The sequence below is a fragment of the Styela clava genome, chromosome 1, assembly GCF_964204865.1.
Source record: "Styela clava chromosome 1, kaStyClav1.hap1.2, whole genome shotgun sequence".
NCBI lineage: Eukaryota > Metazoa > Chordata > Ascidiacea > Stolidobranchia > Styelidae > Styela > Styela clava.
This window is the reverse complement of record NC_135250.1, coordinates 25,785,997-25,804,704: the sequence shown is the minus strand read 5'-3', so window position 1 is coordinate 25,804,704 and position 18,708 is coordinate 25,785,997. Positions and strand designations below refer to the sequence as shown.

Genomic DNA, 18,708 nt, shown 5'->3' with positions numbered 1-18,708 from the left:
AAGGAAATTAAGGAAGAACACACAGACCGTTGGTTCTGGCGCTTTTCACCTTTTTAACTCAAATACCAATTTGCAATGACAAGGCTGATCAACTAATATGATCATAGCATTTAGATTTTCGCAAAGATGAGTAACAATTACATAAATACCGCGAAATGTAACAATTCGGACAGCCTGAATGAGACTACTTGAGCGTAAAATACGACTGCAAGACATACTGCACATTAGTAGCAAATATTGGAATTTATTTCATAAAAAAAGAAACTCAGAACATGGAAAAGTCACTACATAGAACACAAAAATACAAAACGAAATAATAGTAAAGTTTAGTTCAATAAAATCAACATAAATCAGATGAAAATTTACCCCAATAAACTAAACATGTAAATCATTAAAACCAGAAAGTCTACACATTCCGTTCATCAACTATTTCGCGAGATTCCAAAATGATTTTTCCTGCAATAACTATCAATAAATATTTTCAAAATTTAATTAAAGTTATAATCAAAATCTTCTATTCCAAATTCAGGAATTGCCAGTATAACGCGGTCGTCAAGATTATTCTTAAGTTTTGGTTTCAATATGAATTTTTGCCTGGGATGTTGTATAAAAGCGTCATCATCCAGAGGAAATTGTGGGATAGATTGAACGTTTTCTTCAAATTTCGGGACTTCGATAACGTTTGCATCTTCTTCACGAGGCTCTGAAATTATTGGAATACTATTTTAAAATACTAGAAAATACTAATTTAAAATACTAGAAATGATGTTTTTTTATAACATGAGTCAAAACCGCTTGCATTGTTTTTATTAAAACTGGCATCGCCTTTGATAAATAAATGAAGCGTGAAGTTCTGTTGAGTATTCGGTTTGTAAAAGCGCAGTTTTAAGTATTTTGTGACGTCTGAAGCTGCCGCAAAACCGTGGCGGGATTTCCAAACCACGGCCGCTTTGGTCAAACCATGCGGGCTGACTTCTTAGCTGCCACAAACCAATGGCGCGAGACGGGGATCACAGCAGCAAATTGAAAACCAATGGCAGAATGGTAGAATTTTGCTGCCACAAACCAAGGCATGTTGGCTGTAATGCCAGGGCTGCCTGATGATGACAAATGTTGGGTAAATTGGAACATTTTCCTTGTGGATACAGTTTTGATAGATTTGGGGTTAAGTTTCAGGTTAAGTAGATATAATTCCGCATGATAAACTAAAATCTGGTACATGACTTTGTGAATATACCGATAATAGCGCCATGAAACCATGGAAAGAGACGCGCGGTTCGTTCGTGGCGGGAGCTGCCATGAAATGGTAATAACTGCGACCTGTTTGCTGGACGGTACGGTATAATTTTGGTGTCCCATTTTGAAAACATCATATCATCATATCATATTGAGAATATGAAGGTTAGTCTCACTCATAACCAGTAGGTAATGTTATGATAGTCATTTTAAACAAGCCACAAATTGAAAAATAATTAGCCACAAGATCATTTGAAGCCCTGTTCGACAAGGCATCTTAACGATATCATATGTAAGTCCAGTTTGGATAGGAAAATAATATTATCTAATGAAAAGAAATAGTGTCATGTAGAGTGCCATGAAAGTTCTATTTATATCGATAAGTCTTTATATTGTCGTATTCCGCCAGGCTTGAAACCACTGAACGTAACAGCCGCGAAATATATATAATCGTGTGTCTAATTATTGTCTTACCAATTATTTCAACGGACTTTTCCTTGCAGTCATAACTCCTAAAAAAAGAATTAGAAGAAACGTTACAATTTCAAAAGTTTGTCAAAACAATATAAAAAAGCTGCAACTGTAAAACCCTATAAAATTTTAAAAACCATCCAGTTACTGTATAATTTTTTTTAATATTCAGTTTTGTTAAGATTTACAGTTAATATATAAATTCACTCACAGCTAGAAATCTTAACCAAAAATGTAAAAGAGCACTGATAAAAGTTTATTTAACGTATTTTAATCAGATCGGTGTGGCGCATCGTGCCAGGGGTTAGTAATACGTTGTTCCAACCATTATCATTCGTGGGTTCGCAGGTTCGAATCCCGCGAAGAATAATCATGTGCAAGTAGACTGCTGCACTTCTCACCCCACCGTAAGGTGGTTTATCCGGTTCCATTACATTTGAACCCACGTACATTTGAACCCATGACAATTGCACCTGTATGCTATTGCACCTATGGATTTTTTTTTGTTTCACGGATAGTTAAACCCATACTAACCCTAACCCATGGGTTTTAGCACCCGCATATAGATTGAACCCGTTGATATACGCATAGGTTCAAATGTACATGGGTTCAAATGTACGGTCACCGTTCATCCACCAGCAAGTCTATGCATCTAAAACAAAATAACTGGCTAACTAATCCCATAACCGGCATGGACTGGTAACCGGACGAAATGCCGTGGTTCGTCATAATGAGCAAGGCGTCATATTGGATCTCCCCCGGAATAAATATACAGTTTGAATCCTATTTATGTACTCACGAGCATCTAGCAGTAGCAGATCGGAAAGTTGCCAGGAACAGAAAGAAAATAAATAGAAGCGTCTTCATCTTCGAGTTCCTGTTGTGAAAATAATTTCGTTGATGGAGTAATGGGCTCTCAGTTAAAATTATTTTTGTTGGGCGATAATTTAGGAATGTTATTTCGGAGGTTGAGCAAAATTAGATCATGTAAAATTTTGAAGTTTTGAGAAGATGTATTTTGTAATTTTCAGATCTAAAGACCAAACCTAAAAGTAGACACAAGGCATCCCCTAAAATCAAAACTTAAACAGACACAGCATTGAAACACAAAGCTAAAGGTGTCCCCTGATCCAACATTAATAACGAAAGATCAAAGAAGTTCTTCTCTAAAAAGCTATTTTGCTTTTACTGTGCCGATTTGTAAGCATTTACAATAACTAGACTTACCTTATTATTGACATCGTTGGCGAATTTTGACGACAAGAGGTATTGGAGGTCGGCAGCAACAGTTTCTGTTGTAGCGAGGAAGATTTCCAAGACAATGGCATAATAAAGTTGAAACATCGCTTTCAAATAATATTTTGGTAGTTTACAATCGGAAAAGGAAAGATTTCGTTTCGAATGTTTTTCCAATGTTTGAACGCCAAACGCGTCGATTATGAGACCCTTTTAAAAATAATCAGTAATTTAACATGCATAACTTGGTAATTGATGTTCATTTTCAACATGGGCCAATCATTCGTATGAAATGCATCGCGCAAAGCATTTCATAAATGCTCTCATTAATGAAAATGAATTATGAGTTACACTAATATATCACTTATTTTGTGGAATATTTTAGTAGTGTTATTCGCTGTTGTAAAAACTAATAAATAATTATCTATTATGTTACTTTCCTGACTCTGTATATATATCCTACAGGAAGGAATCTTTCGCGTTTGAAACTCGATGTATATTTTGGCGCGGAATTCGATGCATATTTTCGCGCGGAATTCGATGCCCTAACGAACAATTTCAAATTTGAATTAATATCAAGTTACTATACCAACAATGTAGTCGTTGAAAATTTTATATTGAGGCTTCTCAAACTTTTAGCATTTTGGGGCCCGTGAAGGTGTACCTAATCTCAAATTCCGCGTATTTTCGTATGCACAATTCCCGAAAAGACGCGGGTTATGTTTCTTTTCGGGCGTTCTCCCATCGTTTGACAAGTATCGAAGTATGCGGCAGTCCGCCAGCAATGGGGTTATAATACTGGTAATGGGGCAATTGCGGCTGCATTAATACAATTGGTCGGGCCTCATTTTATAGTATTTATTGGGGGTATTTTGGGGATACTACTTCACCTTCCTTTGGTAGAAATTACAAGATGCGGTACCAGGGTCTATCACAAACAAATGAGGGCGGAGCATGTTGTACTAGTTTTCTATTGCTAATAAGGTTATTAAAATATAGGAAAGTTGAATTTTGTGGGTAAATTAACTGTAATTGAATTATATCGAGGAATTAACTGACTATGTATATCGATGTGTATGTATATTTCTAAAATTCGCGAATTGAGTAATAATATATCAAAGAATTTATTCCAGGACTTCTCGTCTTCATTGTGCTACTGCTAATCGTTCTCATTGGCATTTGCGGAATACGAATGATGCAAAAAAACAGACGGACTCGCTATGACGTCACATCGCCATCGTTCTCCGCTGGTACAATGGGATCCATACCAAGCGGTTTAGTTCAAGGATTTTCACATGTACTTGGACTAAGACATGGTTCAGGAACGTTCGGTAGAAGCGAGACTACACTCAACGGCGTTGAACTTACCTGTGACGCGTTAAGTAGCAGGGGTAGCTGTAAAAGCATGACCAGTCCTGTAGGTCACGGTGCAAAAGGGAAAAACAAGCAGCATCCGCATATTCTGGCCACCAATCTTAATGGAGTAGGACATACTTCAAATCACATTCACCAGAACTCTCCGCGGACAAGAATACAAATGCGAGAACTTGGAAGTAGATCAGTGGTTGCTACTAGTATGGGATCAAGGGAACCGTCGGCTTCTTCACTTCTGTCGACGTCATCGACCCCACCTACCAGCGTGCCCCCAAATTCATGTTCCCTCCAGCCGTTACCCCCCATTCCTTTGAACCAATCGCCTCACCCAATGGGTAATGATGGCTCCGTGTTCAAACGTGGAACGGGCCAGAGCGCAAGTCTTAATCCGATGGAAAGCGACCACAGCAACTTCAATACGAAATCTCAACCACGCGCTGTAAGCGTCAGTGGAAGGGTCACATGTCGCCCTCGCGGAACAGGAAGTGAAAGCGGAACAAACTGGCAGATGAGACAAAAGCGCGTTTGCGGTCCAGGAACAAATAAAGTTTTAACTTCAAGGTATGTGAAGACATCAACATTAAAATTTATATATCCGAATAAATCCTTGAACACGCAACAAAACGCCACATACAAAGTACTCAATCGATCTTTCTTCCAGATACAAATTTTTCTTTAATTTTGTTTACCCAGGTGTACATAATTCCAAACAGCTTTAGCTATACACGGGCTAAATGATAGTCTAAGATCAGAAATTTTTGGTATACCGCATTTCACGGACCATAAGCAGCGCTTCAAGTTCTTTTTTCTATCTTGAAATCGATCATATATATACCACCTTATAACCCGGTGCGCCTAATAGCCTGGTGCGCCTTATGGCCATGGTCTGTGAAATACGATACTTTGCCGTTAAAACAAATAACTTGCTATTGGGATAAAATTAGTCCGCAACACCGAATTGTATGACAGTATATAATAGTGAAAATCCTCTACGTACCTAACTTGATAATTTTTACACTACTTTCAGGAACGACCCAGCAAGTGATGCCTATTGCGTACATGACTGCGATGCAAGCACGTGCTGCGAAAATTTCAACGGAGATTCTGCAGCAGAAAATGAATATTGGAGAGTTACACGGTGCTTTGATTCTGGAGTTGACTCATCTGACCAAAACGCTCCTCGTGGTCACCTCGGCGAAAAGAAAACATTCAAACGCATTCAAGCGGAAAAAGAGCGGGAAGGAATTCGAATGACGCGATTACGAAGTAAACCTTCGCTTAGTGAGGATGAGAAAAAATATCGAAGTAAAAATGGTCGATAATGTGTTGTACGCGGTCACAACAAATGCTTGCGTCCATCGTTCAGCTGATGAAGATGAACAAATTGGACCAAAATCAGCTACATCGATAGAAAGTAGCCTACGTTCCCATCTTGGCTCATGTGGAAAAAACATAAGAAGTAATGAATGACGTACAGCGCTGGCGAGCGCAAATCAACCTTTTTACAACACCATAGGTATGGAGGAGTCACATCAAGCAAGCGAACCAGAGACTTCGGTTTCAAACGAGGACGATTACGACCATTTGTGCGATCAGTTTGTGGGGCCATATTCTACCAAGAATAGAGCAAAATACCCAGGAACGATGACGTCACTACATCAATTACGTCATCAACATTTAGTGGAACATGACGTAACAAAGAAGTTGCATGATTACGAATGTATTGAATTTGATGAGGAAGAAGAAACTGACGCCATGGGAACTGAGAGACCAAAAGACGTCAAAGACAATACGTCACAAAAACGGGCTAGAAAAAATGACTACGTTATTAGTCCACGTGATGGAAGCGTTAATGGGATGTAAAATTAAATAATTTTAAGATTGATTCGATTTTATATAAACAATATACTAATATTTAAAACAAAAATAAAATACAACTGGGAGTATTCCGAATTATATATCGTTTCGATTGCTCTCGCATTGGTATTTTATTCTCGCGACTTTACTCTCGCCTATGTTTCTTTTAAAATAAGTAAGCAATCCTTTTCCCTAGTTAATTTTAAAGCAAATTTGAGTTGAGTTCAATCAATAAAAGTATTCTATATCTAAATGACTTTCAGTTGGTATTATTTTCAGATTATGATATTGTGAAAATGTACATACGTAAAAGTTGTCCTCGTCTATCTTTGTTTATAAATGATTGAGCATAAGTTTACTTTGGAAAAGTTTAAAAAAAAATTGAAATCTGGATGTTAGTCTATTTCATGACGAACTTTGATTTGATATTTTTGTCAATTTACAGTATTGTGAAAATGTAAATTTGCTCTCAACTATGTTTCATTTACTCTGAGTGAGCATGACTTTGCTTTAGGCAAATATTAAAAAAAATCAATTTAAAACTACCTTTCCATTCGAATGAGTGACAATGACGTTGCCTTGAACAAATTACTCGGTACTCCCGTAGTATGTGAACCAAGGTGGCGGACATCGAAACGTAGTATGTGTACCAGGTTAGGATTAGGTCATAATTTCAGGTACAAATACTACGGGAGTCACTTGGCTAGTCCCCGAACTTGTAATAGAACTAAAATTAGAATAAAATTATTGCCTAATCCTAACCTGGTACGCAATACGCATATACTACGTTCCGGTGTCAGCCATCTTGGTTTACATACTTCGGGAGTACCAAAAATTCGATGTAAAATCAATTGATAGTAGTCATGGGGTAGTATTCTCAGATTAAAGGATTGCAAAAATGTAATATTTGCTCTAATCTAGAAATTTGTGTTGGAATCAATCGATAGTAGTTTATCCTAAATGACTTTTCAATGGGTATTATCCACATGTGAATGTGAAAACAGCCAGATGCTACAATACAATATTGTACATTTTAAATGTTCCCGCGTATAAATAGACCACGAAGTAAAGCCTCACTAAGGAAATGCAATGGGGAGTAGCAGAATACTTTTGGAAGGCTAGTTCCACTACATTGTATTGACTGACGTAAACGGCTCATACATTGGTAGAATTAAAATAAAGTTGAATCGTTCACAATAAACTGGAAAGGCCCATATTGGTGTTTTTTATCATTATTGAATATTTATAGAATAAATCTACTTCCACCTGTATACACGAACTGTACAGCGGTGTTATATTTGTAAATTGAGTTCAAGGAAATATGTTGGAAATTATTCCGCGCCATCAATTTTACTAAACTATAGTCCGGTGGTTCCCAACATTTTTCAATAAATACCTCCCTTTTCCTACTTCGGATTTTTATTCCTCCATCACTACACACAATAATTATGATTCCACCGTTTGTTCAATCTATAAAGGATTCTTATCTATAACTAGTGTTACGCGGGCACTGTGCTCTCTGGCTTTTGTGCATATTTCGAATATTTTATAATGTGTCCACAATTATGTATTGCAATAACACTAAATACCAAAACAGTATCATTAAAACTACGCCGAATCCACAGTAATATGTTTGTATTTCCAACCCCACCCCAAAACATCCTCCCTGGTTTGGCTGCTGTTGCATCTCCCTTTTCAAGTAGTGTTCGTACCGGATTCAGATTCCTCTTCAAAATGAGCAAACGCTCAATAGTGGATGTTTTTCATAGTTTATTTCTGTGAAAATGACCAATCAGCAATACGTGATACAATGACGTGATAATTTCAATTTGTGCAGCCTCTCAGACACTTCTTTCGTTCAAACAGATATTTAAGCATTGCCTTGTTTTCATGGTTCTGTCGGCTAATTTCAGTTTTGTTCTCAAAATATAGTTGTGAATCAAATAACTAAATTGCCATTATGTCTTCCGAGGAGCTTTAGTATAGTTGTAATATATATATATTCAAAAATTTCTCCCGCATTATCCGGATGCTGCGATAGACTAGCATAAACTTAGCTATCAATACTTGTAGGCGGCACGTCAAAATGATAGTTTTAACATGTAAGCCAGTTTATGAGCGCCAACTCGCAAACGCGCTCTCAAAATAAGTCTAACATTTTTTGCAATAGTAAAGTATCCGGAGAATTGTCTTGGGGTCAAAGTTCGGGGAAGCATCCACTGTAAAGCACAAATCCAGGGTAGTAGTTACCAATTCATTAGATTCACATTTTTGCAAGTAATCGAATAATTTCACAATGATTTAACTCAATAAATAAATCTCACTCAATAAAAGACCTATGCCATGCCAAAAGAACGGATTGAAGCTCCCAAACATTTAACGAACCCAGATCGGATAAGTAACGAACCATTTTAAAGCGATAAGGGAGATGGTGTCCAGTTACCGGTCACTCCAGGTTTGGCCTATACTCACCATTCTAACAAATGAAAAAGAAACGAGAGCAACGCTCATAAATATGGACGCGAAAGGCAAAATGAAGTAATATCATCCTTCCTTGTCAAAAAACTCCCGATCCTAATGATTGATTACCCAGTGTTGGTAGAACATCGTGTGCGAGTAAAATCTAGTCGCATGTTATCCGAGACCCGAGACAAATCCACGCGGCAGCAAATTTTATAGTTAGAGTCCCAGGTCAAGTCGAGTCATCGCATCCCGCGTCACTAGTCACGAGTTGCTGATGTACTGAGCCACAAGTCCAGTTCGACAAATAATAAATTTCATGAACATACAACAGTGAAATGAATAAATATAAGTCACATTGACACTAAGGCATGAAACTTCCTTATACTTTGTAAATCAGACCAGGATATAGCCATGTATTCGACAACATAGACATTCAGATTCAGATTTTATTTTCGTCATGCAAAACCAATATACGATATGAAAAATAAAAAAAGGCATATAACAAATTACGAAGACGGATATCGGCTTGTTGCAATAGACGAGGGATCGCGAAAGACTCAAAGAGTCATCCAGTCAGCGACACCTTGTAGCTGCATTGAAGCAGCAAATATAGCAACCGAACAACTCAATATTTATAAAAGGGACAACAAAAAGAATGCCATAATGACCACGAAAATTCACCTAAACATTCACTTAATTAGACTCAATCACAAAAAGGAACAACAAAGTTTGAAAAATAAAATACAGAATGTCATAATAACTATGGAGTATTAGATATTTACCTAATTAAACTCAATCATACAAAGTAAGAACAAAATAAAATCGAAATTAACACCGAGATACTACAATGATTACATCGTATTATATGACTCAACAGCGACATCTGTAAGAAGGATATGCCTCAATGACAACAAAGAATTGAGAATTAATGCTGACTAAGCATACACAGTAAACCAATATGGCGTGCCCAGCAACGGGCTTTTGGCTGCGAGAATCGATACCGTATTTAACGGATTTTCATGTTGAAAGCGATTGTTAGTGGCTATTAGAGTAGTGCAGAATAATTATGGGTTCTGCAGTATTCGTGGCATATAGGTTGGGCGAAAAATATTAAAACAAGAACAGTACACAGCGAGCACACAACTTGACGAACATGGATGGGAAAAGCAGCACCACAAGGATAGGTACGGTACATATACAAATATAATATTTCCAGACTAAATGCAACTAGTCTTATAAGCATCTTGGTATAGGCTCTTCAGTGCATGTTTATACAAGTTATAAGTACTGGTCCGAATGCTATTGGGGAGATTATTCCACAATTTAACACCAACAAACTTGATTGAGTTTTGGGAGAGTTTGGTGCTAAAACGATTTACATAATAAGAACTGCTAATAGAGGACCGTGTTCCATATGAGTGAACATTGCTTTGTTTTCAAAAATAGTTTGTGAACGCAGGAGGGAGTTTTTTGTAGTGGTGTTGGTGCATCATTTTCAGAACTTCTATGTTATAAATGTCTGCCAATTGAATAATTTGAAGGTTATAATAAATAGGACTGAGTTGTGAAAAATAACTAGCGGCAGATATCGCACGGATTGCTCGGTTCTGCATAATTTCAATGCGATGTAATAGTGTTTTGACAGCTGAGCCCCAAGCAATTATGCCGTATTGGATATGGCTCTGGAATAAGGAGTAGTACACCATCCGTAGTGTTGTTGGTGATGTAAATCGTCTAAGCTTGTAAAGTATTCCAATTTCCAACCGATTTAGATAATTTAACGGATAATTTGGATAAGTGAACATCCCATTTCATTTTACTATCTAAACATATGCCAACATATTTATAAGAATGGACATTTTCAAGTTCTTTGTCATCAATTTGTATTACTGTTTCATTTTTAGATTTGCACTGGTGTGGAGATATTAACATAGTTTTTGATTTGTCAATGTTCAGTGTTAGTTTATTGGACCGCATCCAATTTGATACCTTCGCAATTTCAGAATTTACTCTCAACTGAAGAACTGCACAAGATTTGTCGCTGTCGAGAAGATTGGTATCATCAGCAAACAATTTGGTAAAGAAAGAGGAACAACAAGTTATGTCATTTACATAGACTAGAAATAGAAGAGGACCCAAGCAACTGCCTTGAGGAACTCCGTGAGTCACTGGTAAGGGAGAGGAACAACACGCCACTTGAACATATTGTGATCTATTACTTAAATAACTAGATACCGAAATGTCTCAACTTGTAAATCAGGATGTTATGATTTACGGTATCGAAGGCCTTCCTTAGATCTAGGAATGTTGCACTGATAAACTCCTTCCTCTCTAGTTTATCGTAGATATATGATATTGTGTCTAAGATAGCATGTGATGTAGATAGATTATTTTGGAAGCCAAACTGTGATTTATTTATTACATCATGTTTCGTAAACAAAGCATTGAGTCGCTTATGAATCAAACGCTCAAATATTTTACTTATTGATGAAAGAATTGAAATTGGTCTGTAATTTGACATACGTTTTTTATTGCCAGATTTGAAAAGAGGGATCACTCGGGCAATTTTGAGACATGCAGGGAAGATTCCAAACAAAAGTGAACAATTGAAAAATTCAGCCAAACATGGTGCAATGAGATCAGCAACTAATTTAAGGAAACGTGCTGGTATGTTGTCTGGACCAACTGCCTTCCTGTCTTTCAAATTATGTATTTCTATTATCAATTCATTTGTAATCGGCGTCGCTGGGCTCATGAAGATGGACTGGTTTAAACAATTGTGAGGAAATTGTTTAAAGCTATCCTGTTCAGTGGAAAACTTGCCTGAAAGGCTAGACCCAATTGTAGAAAAATACTTATTAAATTCTGTAGCAATCAAAAGTTCATCTCTAGTTATAGAGCCATTTTCAATATCGATCTCGTCAACTTTTTGATTAGATTTATTTTTTACATGAGTGATTTCGTTAACTGTTTGCCATGTTGACCTAGGATTACCTCTGTGGACCTTTGGTTAGCCATGGTTTTAATCGTAGCCTTTTTTGACGACGTGAGAGTGGTCGAAGCGGGGCGTGGCTATCAATCAGGTGAACAAAAGATTTTACAAAATCGCTGAAAACACTATCAAAGTTTTGGGAACTCAAATTGTTTCTAGCAATATAATTATGAAAAATTACTTGTGTATCTGTGCGGAAGCAAACGATCGAGAATTTTGACATGTCCCTTGCTATTTTGACATAATTTGTATGGGCTGGTTTTATGCCACTGAGGCAACACATGACAGGAAAATGGTCTGTTATGTCTGAGAGAACTACATGAGATTTGATTCTAAAATTTGAAATATTAGAATAAATGTGATCTATAAGTGTTGATGATGTACGGCTTACTCTAGTAGGCTTAGTGATTAATAACTTGGCATTGTGAGAAATTAACATATTGGCATAATTTGCAATTTGGGCATTAGTTGACGTTGTAAGTAAGTTAATGTTAAAATCTCCTAGTATTAAAAACTGTTTCTTTGCCAATTTAGCAAGAGATGCTTCAAATGCATTAGTAAAGCTTGGAATATTATTACGAGGATGCCTATATATAATACCAACAATTATCTTATTGACTGCGTTGGCCGAACTTATTTCAAACCATATATTTTCACAGTTGGAGTGATTGAAATTGTAATCTGAAATTTCATTATAGATGAGATCGTTTCGAATATAAGCACCAACACCACCTGCTTTTGTGATGGATGGCATGTGTATAAAACTATACCCATCAGTATTAGTGTTGGAAACAGGGTTACACGATAACTTAAGATCTCTTGCTTTAAAAAATAAGTCCTTGTTATTGTCATTAAGGTTATCGATGATGAACTTTTTGTTGTTTTCTTTTGACATCCGGTGACAGTTTGATATGTCAAATGATTGCAGCGGTACATTTATTCGTGCTGCTATCTTCATAATTAATTTTTCACAATCTTCATCACGCGAGTAGGGTATATTGTGAAATTATAAATTATCCAGCCTCGACCTACGCTCCTGGTCGTATTGGCGTTCAGTAAGGATATCTATTTCTTATTCTAGTTCTTCCACAATACTTTCAAGTTGACGAATCCTTCAGGTGTTTTTAACTGTGATGGTGCTCAGTTTGTCATAATTGGCATTAAGTTCGTCAAACTTTCTGGCAATGAATTCTTGGCTTGTCTTTATTTCTCCAACCTCATCTTTAATGACATTGATCGAGGATAACTGAGTTTTCATTTGTTTCATAGATTCATCCAGAGATGATAGAGACTCCTGGATTCCAATGCTGGTCGGGGTGGTTGAAGAGAGATCCAGAGCTAATTTTTCAATGTGCTGTTCAATTATAGCCGGTATTTCCAGGCGCAGTGTCTTTAGAATTGTGCTCTCAAGTATGGAGACTAAATTGGATATGTTGTGTTCTGTTAAGTTGGATGCTGAAGAAGTACATGCTGCTTGACGTTCAGTTGGACTTTTACGTTTCGGGGGTTCAGGAGGGTCATCGCTTGATCTTGAATATGGCATATTGTCCTTCCTTGAATCCACAGACAGACAGATTGATGTTGTGAACAGATGTTATAGTTCATTTGACGAATTCAACACCAGATGATTCAACATTCCATTTTTCCAGTGTCCATTATAGGCTTATTATTTAACACTAGTCAACTATATCTGCAAACTAGACATCAATGAAGCTTATATCGAATAGTTTCTGCAACTTAATTTCCTATTTTTCTAATAACATATTTACTTGCGTGGTGATTCGTTTTTCACTGTACGAATGGCGACTGTCCTTAATGGCGATTTAGTTCATCATAGCGACGTAATCAAGTGAGCGACTGTCAAAACAGCGACTGTCATGATGGCGACCGCATTAAATCAGCGACTGTTATGATAGCGACTTAAGTGCGTGTGGGCGTAAGCCTGGGATTTAATAAAGAAAGTGATGTCGCTGTTGTGGCATTCGCTGTTTTGAATGAATTGCTGTCGTGTAGTCGCTCTATTCAGAACATCGACAGTCGCTCGCTCACTTGATTACGTCGCTATTATGAAGTCGCCATTATGACAGTCGCTGTTTTGACAGTAGTTATTTGGAACCCGAGCCAGTGATTTTCTACCTTTGTTGGTCCGCGGAATACTTTTTATATCAGGAATTTCTTGCCGAATATCAAACGAAAATTTTCTTATTCTGCTTTTCAGAGACTATTTCCGCCAAACTATACTTGCTGCGACACATTTGCAATGGTGTTTCAATGCTTCGACGATCTTCTATTCTGAAGGGAATTAATGAAGGACACACAGACTGTTGGTTCAGGCGTTTTCGCCTTTTAACTCAAATACCTATTTGCAATGATAAGGGTGATCAACTCATAGCATAGCATTTAGATTTTCGCAGAGATGAGTAACAATTACATAAAAAACCGCAAAATGTAACAATTCGGACAGCGTGAATGAGGCTACATGAGCGTAAAAAACGACTGCAAGACATACTGCACATTAGTAGCAAATATTGAAATTTATTTCATAAAAAATGAAACTCAGAACATGGAAAAGTCACTACATAGAACACAAAAATACAAAACGAAGTAATAGCGAAGCTTAGTTCAAGAAAATCAACATAAATCAGATGAAAATTTACCCCAATAAACTAAACATGTAAATCATTAAAACCAGAAAGTCCATACATTCCGTTCATCAACTATTTCGCGAGATTCCAAAATGATTCTTCCTGCAATAACTATCAATAAATATTTTCAAAATTTAATTAAAGTTATAATCAAAATCTTCTATTTCAAATTCAGGAATTGCCAGTATAACGCGGTCGTCAAGATTATTCTTAAGTCTTGGTTTCAATATGAACTTTTGCCTGGGATGTTGTATAAAAGCGTCATCATCCAGAGGAAATTGTGGGATAGATTGAACGTTTTCTTCGAATTTCGGGACCTCGTTCACGTTTGCATCTCCTTCACGAGGCTCTGAAATTATTTAAAAAACTTTAAAATACTAAAAATGATGTTTTTTTACAACATGAGTCAAATCCGCTTGCATTGTTTTTATTAAAACTGGCATCGCCTTTGATAAATAAATGAAGCTTGACCATGACGTAAGGTTCTGTTGAGTATTTGGTTTGTAAAAGCGCAGTTTTTTTAGTATTTTGTGGCGTCCGAAGCTGCCGCAAAACCATGGCGGGATTTCCAAACCACGGCCGCTTTGGTCGAACCATGCGGGCTGACTTCTTAGCTGCCACGAACCAATAGCGCGAGGCGGGCATCACAGCAGCAAATTGAAAACCAATGGTAGAATTTTGCTGCCACAAACCAAGGCATGTTGGCTGTAATGACAGGGCTGTCTGATGGTGACAAACTTTGGGTAAGTTGGAACATTTTCCTTATGGATACAGTTTTGATAGATTTGGGGTTAAGTTTCAGGTTAAGTAGATATAATTCCGCATGATAAACTAAAATCTGGTACACGACTTTGTGAATATACCGATAATAGCGCCATAAAACCATGGAAAGAGACGCGCGTTTCGTTCGTGGCAGGAGCTACCATGAAATGGTAATAACTGCACCCCGTTTGCTGTAAGGCACGGTATAATTTTGGTGTCACATTTGAAAAACATCACATCATCATAGCTTCATTGAAAATATGAAGGTAAGTCTTACTCATAACTAGTTGCCGAGTTGGTAATGTTATGATAGTCATTTTAAACAAGACACAAATTGAAAAATAATTAGCCACAAGGTCATTTGAAGCCCTGTTCGACAAGGCATCTTAACGATATCATATGTTGGGCAGTTTGGATAGGAAAATATTATTATCTAATGAAAAGAAATGGTGTCATGTAGAGTGCCATGAAAGTTCAGAGATTCACAAACCGCCCTTCGTTAGCGATAAGTCTATTTATATTGTCGTATTCCACCGGGCTTGAAACCACTGAACGTAACAGCTGCGAAATATATATAATCGTGTGTCTAATTATTGTCTTACCAATTACTTCAACGGACTTTCCCCTCTTGCACTTATAACTCCTACAAAAAGAATTAGAAGAAACGTTACAATTTCAAAAGTTTGTCAATACATTATAAAAAAAAGCTGCAACTGTAAGACCCCATAAAATTTTAAAAATGATTGAGTTCCTGTATAATTTAATTTTAATATTCAGTTTTGTTAAGATATACAGTTAATATATAAATTCACTCACAGCTAGAAATCTTAACCAAAAATGTAAAAGAGCACTGATAAAAGTTTATTTAACGTATTTTTTTCAGATCGGTGTGGCGCATCGTGCCAGGGGTTAGTAATACGCCCGGCAACCATTATCATTCGTGGGTTCGCAGGTTCGAATCCCGCGAAGAATAATCATGTGCAAGTAGACTGCTGCACTTCTCACCCCACCGTAGGGTGGTTTATCCACCAGCAAGTCCATGCATCTAAAACAAAATAACTGGCTAACTAATCTCATACCCGGCATGGACTGGTAACCGGACGAAATGCCGTCATATGAATGAGCAAGGCGTCATATTGGCTCTCCCCCGGAATAAATATACAGTTCGAGTCCTATTTATGTACTCACGAGCATCTAGCAGTAGCAGATCGGAAAGCTGCCAGGAACAGAAAGAAAAGAAATAGAAGCGTCTTCATCTTCGCGTTCCTGTTGTGAAAATAATTTCGTTGATGGAGCAATAAGCTCTCAGTTGAAAATTATTTTTGTTGGTTGATAATTTAGGAATGTTATTTTGGAGGTAGAGCAAAATTAGATTATGTAAAATTTCGAGGTTTTGAGAAGATGGTATTTTGTAATTTTCAGATCTAAAGATCAAATGTAAATGTAAGCATAAGGCATCTCCTAAAATCAAAACTGAAACAGACACAGCATTGAAACACAAAGCTAAAGATGTCCCCTGAACCAACATTAATAACGAAAGATCAGAGAAGTTCTTCTCTAAAAAGCTATTTTGGTTTTACTGTGCCGATTTGTAAGCATTTACAATAACTAGACTTACCTTATTATATAAAGAGGTCGGCAGCAACAGTTTCTGTGGTAGCGAGGAAGATTTCCAAGACAATGGCATAATATAGTTGAAACATCGCTTTCAAATAATGTTTTGGTAGTTTACAATCGGAATAGGAAAGATTTCGTTCCGAATGTTTTTCCAATGTTTGAACGCCAAACGCGTCGATTATGAGACCCTTTTGAAAATAATCAGTAATTTAACATGCATAACTTGGTAATTGATGTTCATTTTCCACATGGGCCAATCATTCGTATGAATTGCATCGCGCAAAGCATTTCATAAATGCCCTCAATAATGAAAATGAATTATGAGTTACACTAATATATCACCTATTTTGTGGAATATTTTAGTAGTGTTATTCGCTGTTGTAAAAACGAATAAATAATTATCTATTATGTTACTATCCGGACTCTGTATATTTATTCTACAGGAAAGAATCTTTCGCGTTTGAAACTTGATGTATATTTTGGCGCGGAATTCGATGCCGTAACGGACAATTTCAAATTTGAAATAATATCAAGTTACTATATCAACAATGTAGTCGTTGAGTATTTTATATTACGGGTTCTCAAACTTTTAGCATTTTGGGGCCCGTGAAGGTGTTGACTATTATTTACAGAGCTCAACAATAAATTTGACACAGAGATTTAACAATTTCACAAACATATCAATGAATAAGTGTCAAAATCTGGTAGCAAGACGGTAATTAAAAAATGGCATTATTTATAACAGCGTTTAGATAAATTCATATTAGAATTCACGTTACCGTTGTAAAATTTCATTAATACTGTTACTGCTCCTTTGGACAGTTATTAACCAAGTCATAGTTTTAATAAGTAAACGAATAGCTCGCGGAGGCACGTGGCTTCTTGCACGGAACTCTGGGGCTCCGTATGTAGCACTTTGAGAACCCATGTTTTAGATCAGTTTTCTCAACCCCCTTTATTATTTTGCGGACCTTTTTTGATGTTGCCAAATCAGTCATAAACCCCATCATAGCACTAGCGCGAAAATAAAACACGTAATGCTCCTATAGATGCCTTCGGGTCCAATTCAGCATACTTTTACAAATACGTGAAAGTAATATTCGTGTATTTTACAAGAAGCTGTGTCGATACTTGTGTCGAAGAGCTAAGCGCATCTCTAATTTGAGATTAGGTCATACTTTGAAATTATTTCCTTCTATTTGTGGGTTGTTAAACGTTATGTACAGCGAGAAGATTTCTATATTAGAAGTCTCCCATCATATTCTCATAAATTTCAGCCGTGTTGTCTCATGCGATTCACCTTTTAGGAACTATCTAAATTCAGTTTTGTCTACTGAACCATACATCAATGAACAACTATATCGACATGATGTACCATATCGTCAGTGTCTACCACCGTCGACACGAATACGTCATATTTCTTGTACGAGCAAGTCTAGACTGAGCAAAATATCCGTACTGTGGCAATTTAAAAAAAAAATAGGAAACGTTGGGTAAAACAACTGGTTTTGAGAGTCCAGTGAAAATGTATAGAGATACAATAGTAATTAGTCTTCATTCAAAATTCATAGTAAACTTTGATTTATTGGATTTCTGTTTAAAACGGAATATTCAAAGTTGCTGACTTTCAGCGCTCTAAAGATGTATCAAATAGTTAATGAGGAGATAGGAAAAACAAATACAAAAAATGTACACACATTGGTACACACAAAATGTACACACATTGGTCTCTTTCGCGTCAAATAAATCACAGATTGTACTGATATTAAAAATATTATCGACTTGAATGTGCTATGTTACGGTAATGCATCGGGTGTCAAAGTTACTGTTTGCTTATGTATCGCACAGAAAAAGGTTTGAAGTATTTCCTGTAATGGAAAGTGAACAAGGTAAGGAAAGATACACTTATATTGCAATCCGTCCCAAGCTTGGTAATGCCTCAAATATCATCACAAATATTTCCATTACGCATAAAAGGTTAATTTTTGCTCAATATCTGCCGTATTGCTTTGTGATCAAGTATGCACTAGATTTCAATACCTTATTTGTAAGAGG

The 18,708-nt window shown here is 36.7% G+C and overlaps 3 protein-coding genes and 1 long non-coding RNA gene across 4 annotated transcripts; 2 read left to right on the top strand and 2 right to left on the bottom strand.

Moving 5' to 3' along the window:
• Positions 1–224: 224 nt before the first annotated feature.
• On the bottom strand, positions 225–3,050 carry LOC120335162 (uncharacterized). The gene is made up of 4 exons (XM_039402656.2): positions 2,935–3,050; positions 2,507–2,584; positions 1,711–1,748; positions 225–703 (listed from the first exon to the last, which is right to left on the bottom strand). Exons 1-4 carry the CDS (start codon positions 3,033–3,035, stop codon positions 489–491), a joined length of 432 nt encoding a protein of 143 aa, XP_039258590.2. The 5' UTR covers positions 3,036–3,050; the 3' UTR covers positions 225–488.
• A 1,024-nt stretch (positions 3,051–4,074) lies between these two features.
• On the top strand, positions 4,075–5,650 carry LOC120335092 (uncharacterized). The gene is made up of 2 exons (XM_039402591.2): positions 4,075–4,878; positions 5,345–5,650. The coding sequence occupies exons 1-2, from the start codon at positions 4,136–4,138 to the stop codon at positions 5,637–5,639; spliced, it is 1,038 nt and encodes a 345-aa protein (XP_039258525.2). The 5' UTR covers positions 4,075–4,135; the 3' UTR covers positions 5,640–5,650.
• Positions 5,651–9,602: 3,952 nt separating this feature from the next.
• On the top strand, positions 9,603–11,305 carry LOC144422152 (uncharacterized). Its single transcript, XR_013475162.1, has 3 exons — positions 9,603–9,821; positions 10,641–10,808; positions 11,176–11,305. It is a non-coding gene; the product is annotated as an uncharacterized LOC144422152 (long non-coding RNA).
• A 2,849-nt stretch (positions 11,306–14,154) lies between these two features.
• Positions 14,155–16,870, bottom strand: LOC120335163 (uncharacterized). The gene is made up of 4 exons (XM_039402657.2): positions 16,655–16,870; positions 16,225–16,302; positions 15,639–15,679; positions 14,155–14,623 (listed from the first exon to the last, which is right to left on the bottom strand). The coding sequence occupies exons 2-4, from the start codon at positions 16,290–16,292 to the stop codon at positions 14,409–14,411; spliced, it is 324 nt and encodes a 107-aa protein (XP_039258591.2). The 5' UTR covers positions 16,293–16,302; positions 16,655–16,870; the 3' UTR covers positions 14,155–14,408.
• Positions 16,871–18,708: the final 1,838 nt, after the last annotated feature.

Coding starts and splice junctions, on each gene's coding strand:
- LOC120335162 (XM_039402656.2), bottom strand. CDS start 3,035: ATGCCATTGTCTTGGAAATCTTCCTCGCTACAACAGAAACTGTTGCTG. Junction 1,749..2,506: donor TCTGCTACTGCTAGATGCTC/GTGAGTACATAA, acceptor TTCTTTTTTTAG/GAGTTATGACTGCAAGGAAA. Junction 704..1,710: donor AAAGTCCGTTGAAATAATTG/GTAAGACAATAA, acceptor CAATAATTTCAG/AGCCTCGTGAAGAAGATGCA.
- LOC120335092 (XM_039402591.2), top strand. CDS start 4,136: ATGATGCAAAAAAACAGACGGACTCGCTATGACGTCACATCGCCATCG. Junction 4,879..5,344: donor AATAAAGTTTTAACTTCAAG/GTATGTGAAGAC, acceptor CACTACTTTCAG/GAACGACCCAGCAAGTGATG.
- LOC120335163 (XM_039402657.2), bottom strand. CDS start 16,292: ATGAAGACGCTTCTATTTCTTTTCTTTCTGTTCCTGGCAGCTTTCCGA. Junction 15,680..16,224: donor TCTGCTACTGCTAGATGCTC/GTGAGTACATAA, acceptor TTCTTTTTGTAG/GAGTTATAAGTGCAAGAGGG. Junction 14,624..15,638: donor AAAGTCCGTTGAAGTAATTG/GTAAGACAATAA, acceptor AAATAATTTCAG/AGCCTCGTGAAGGAGATGCA.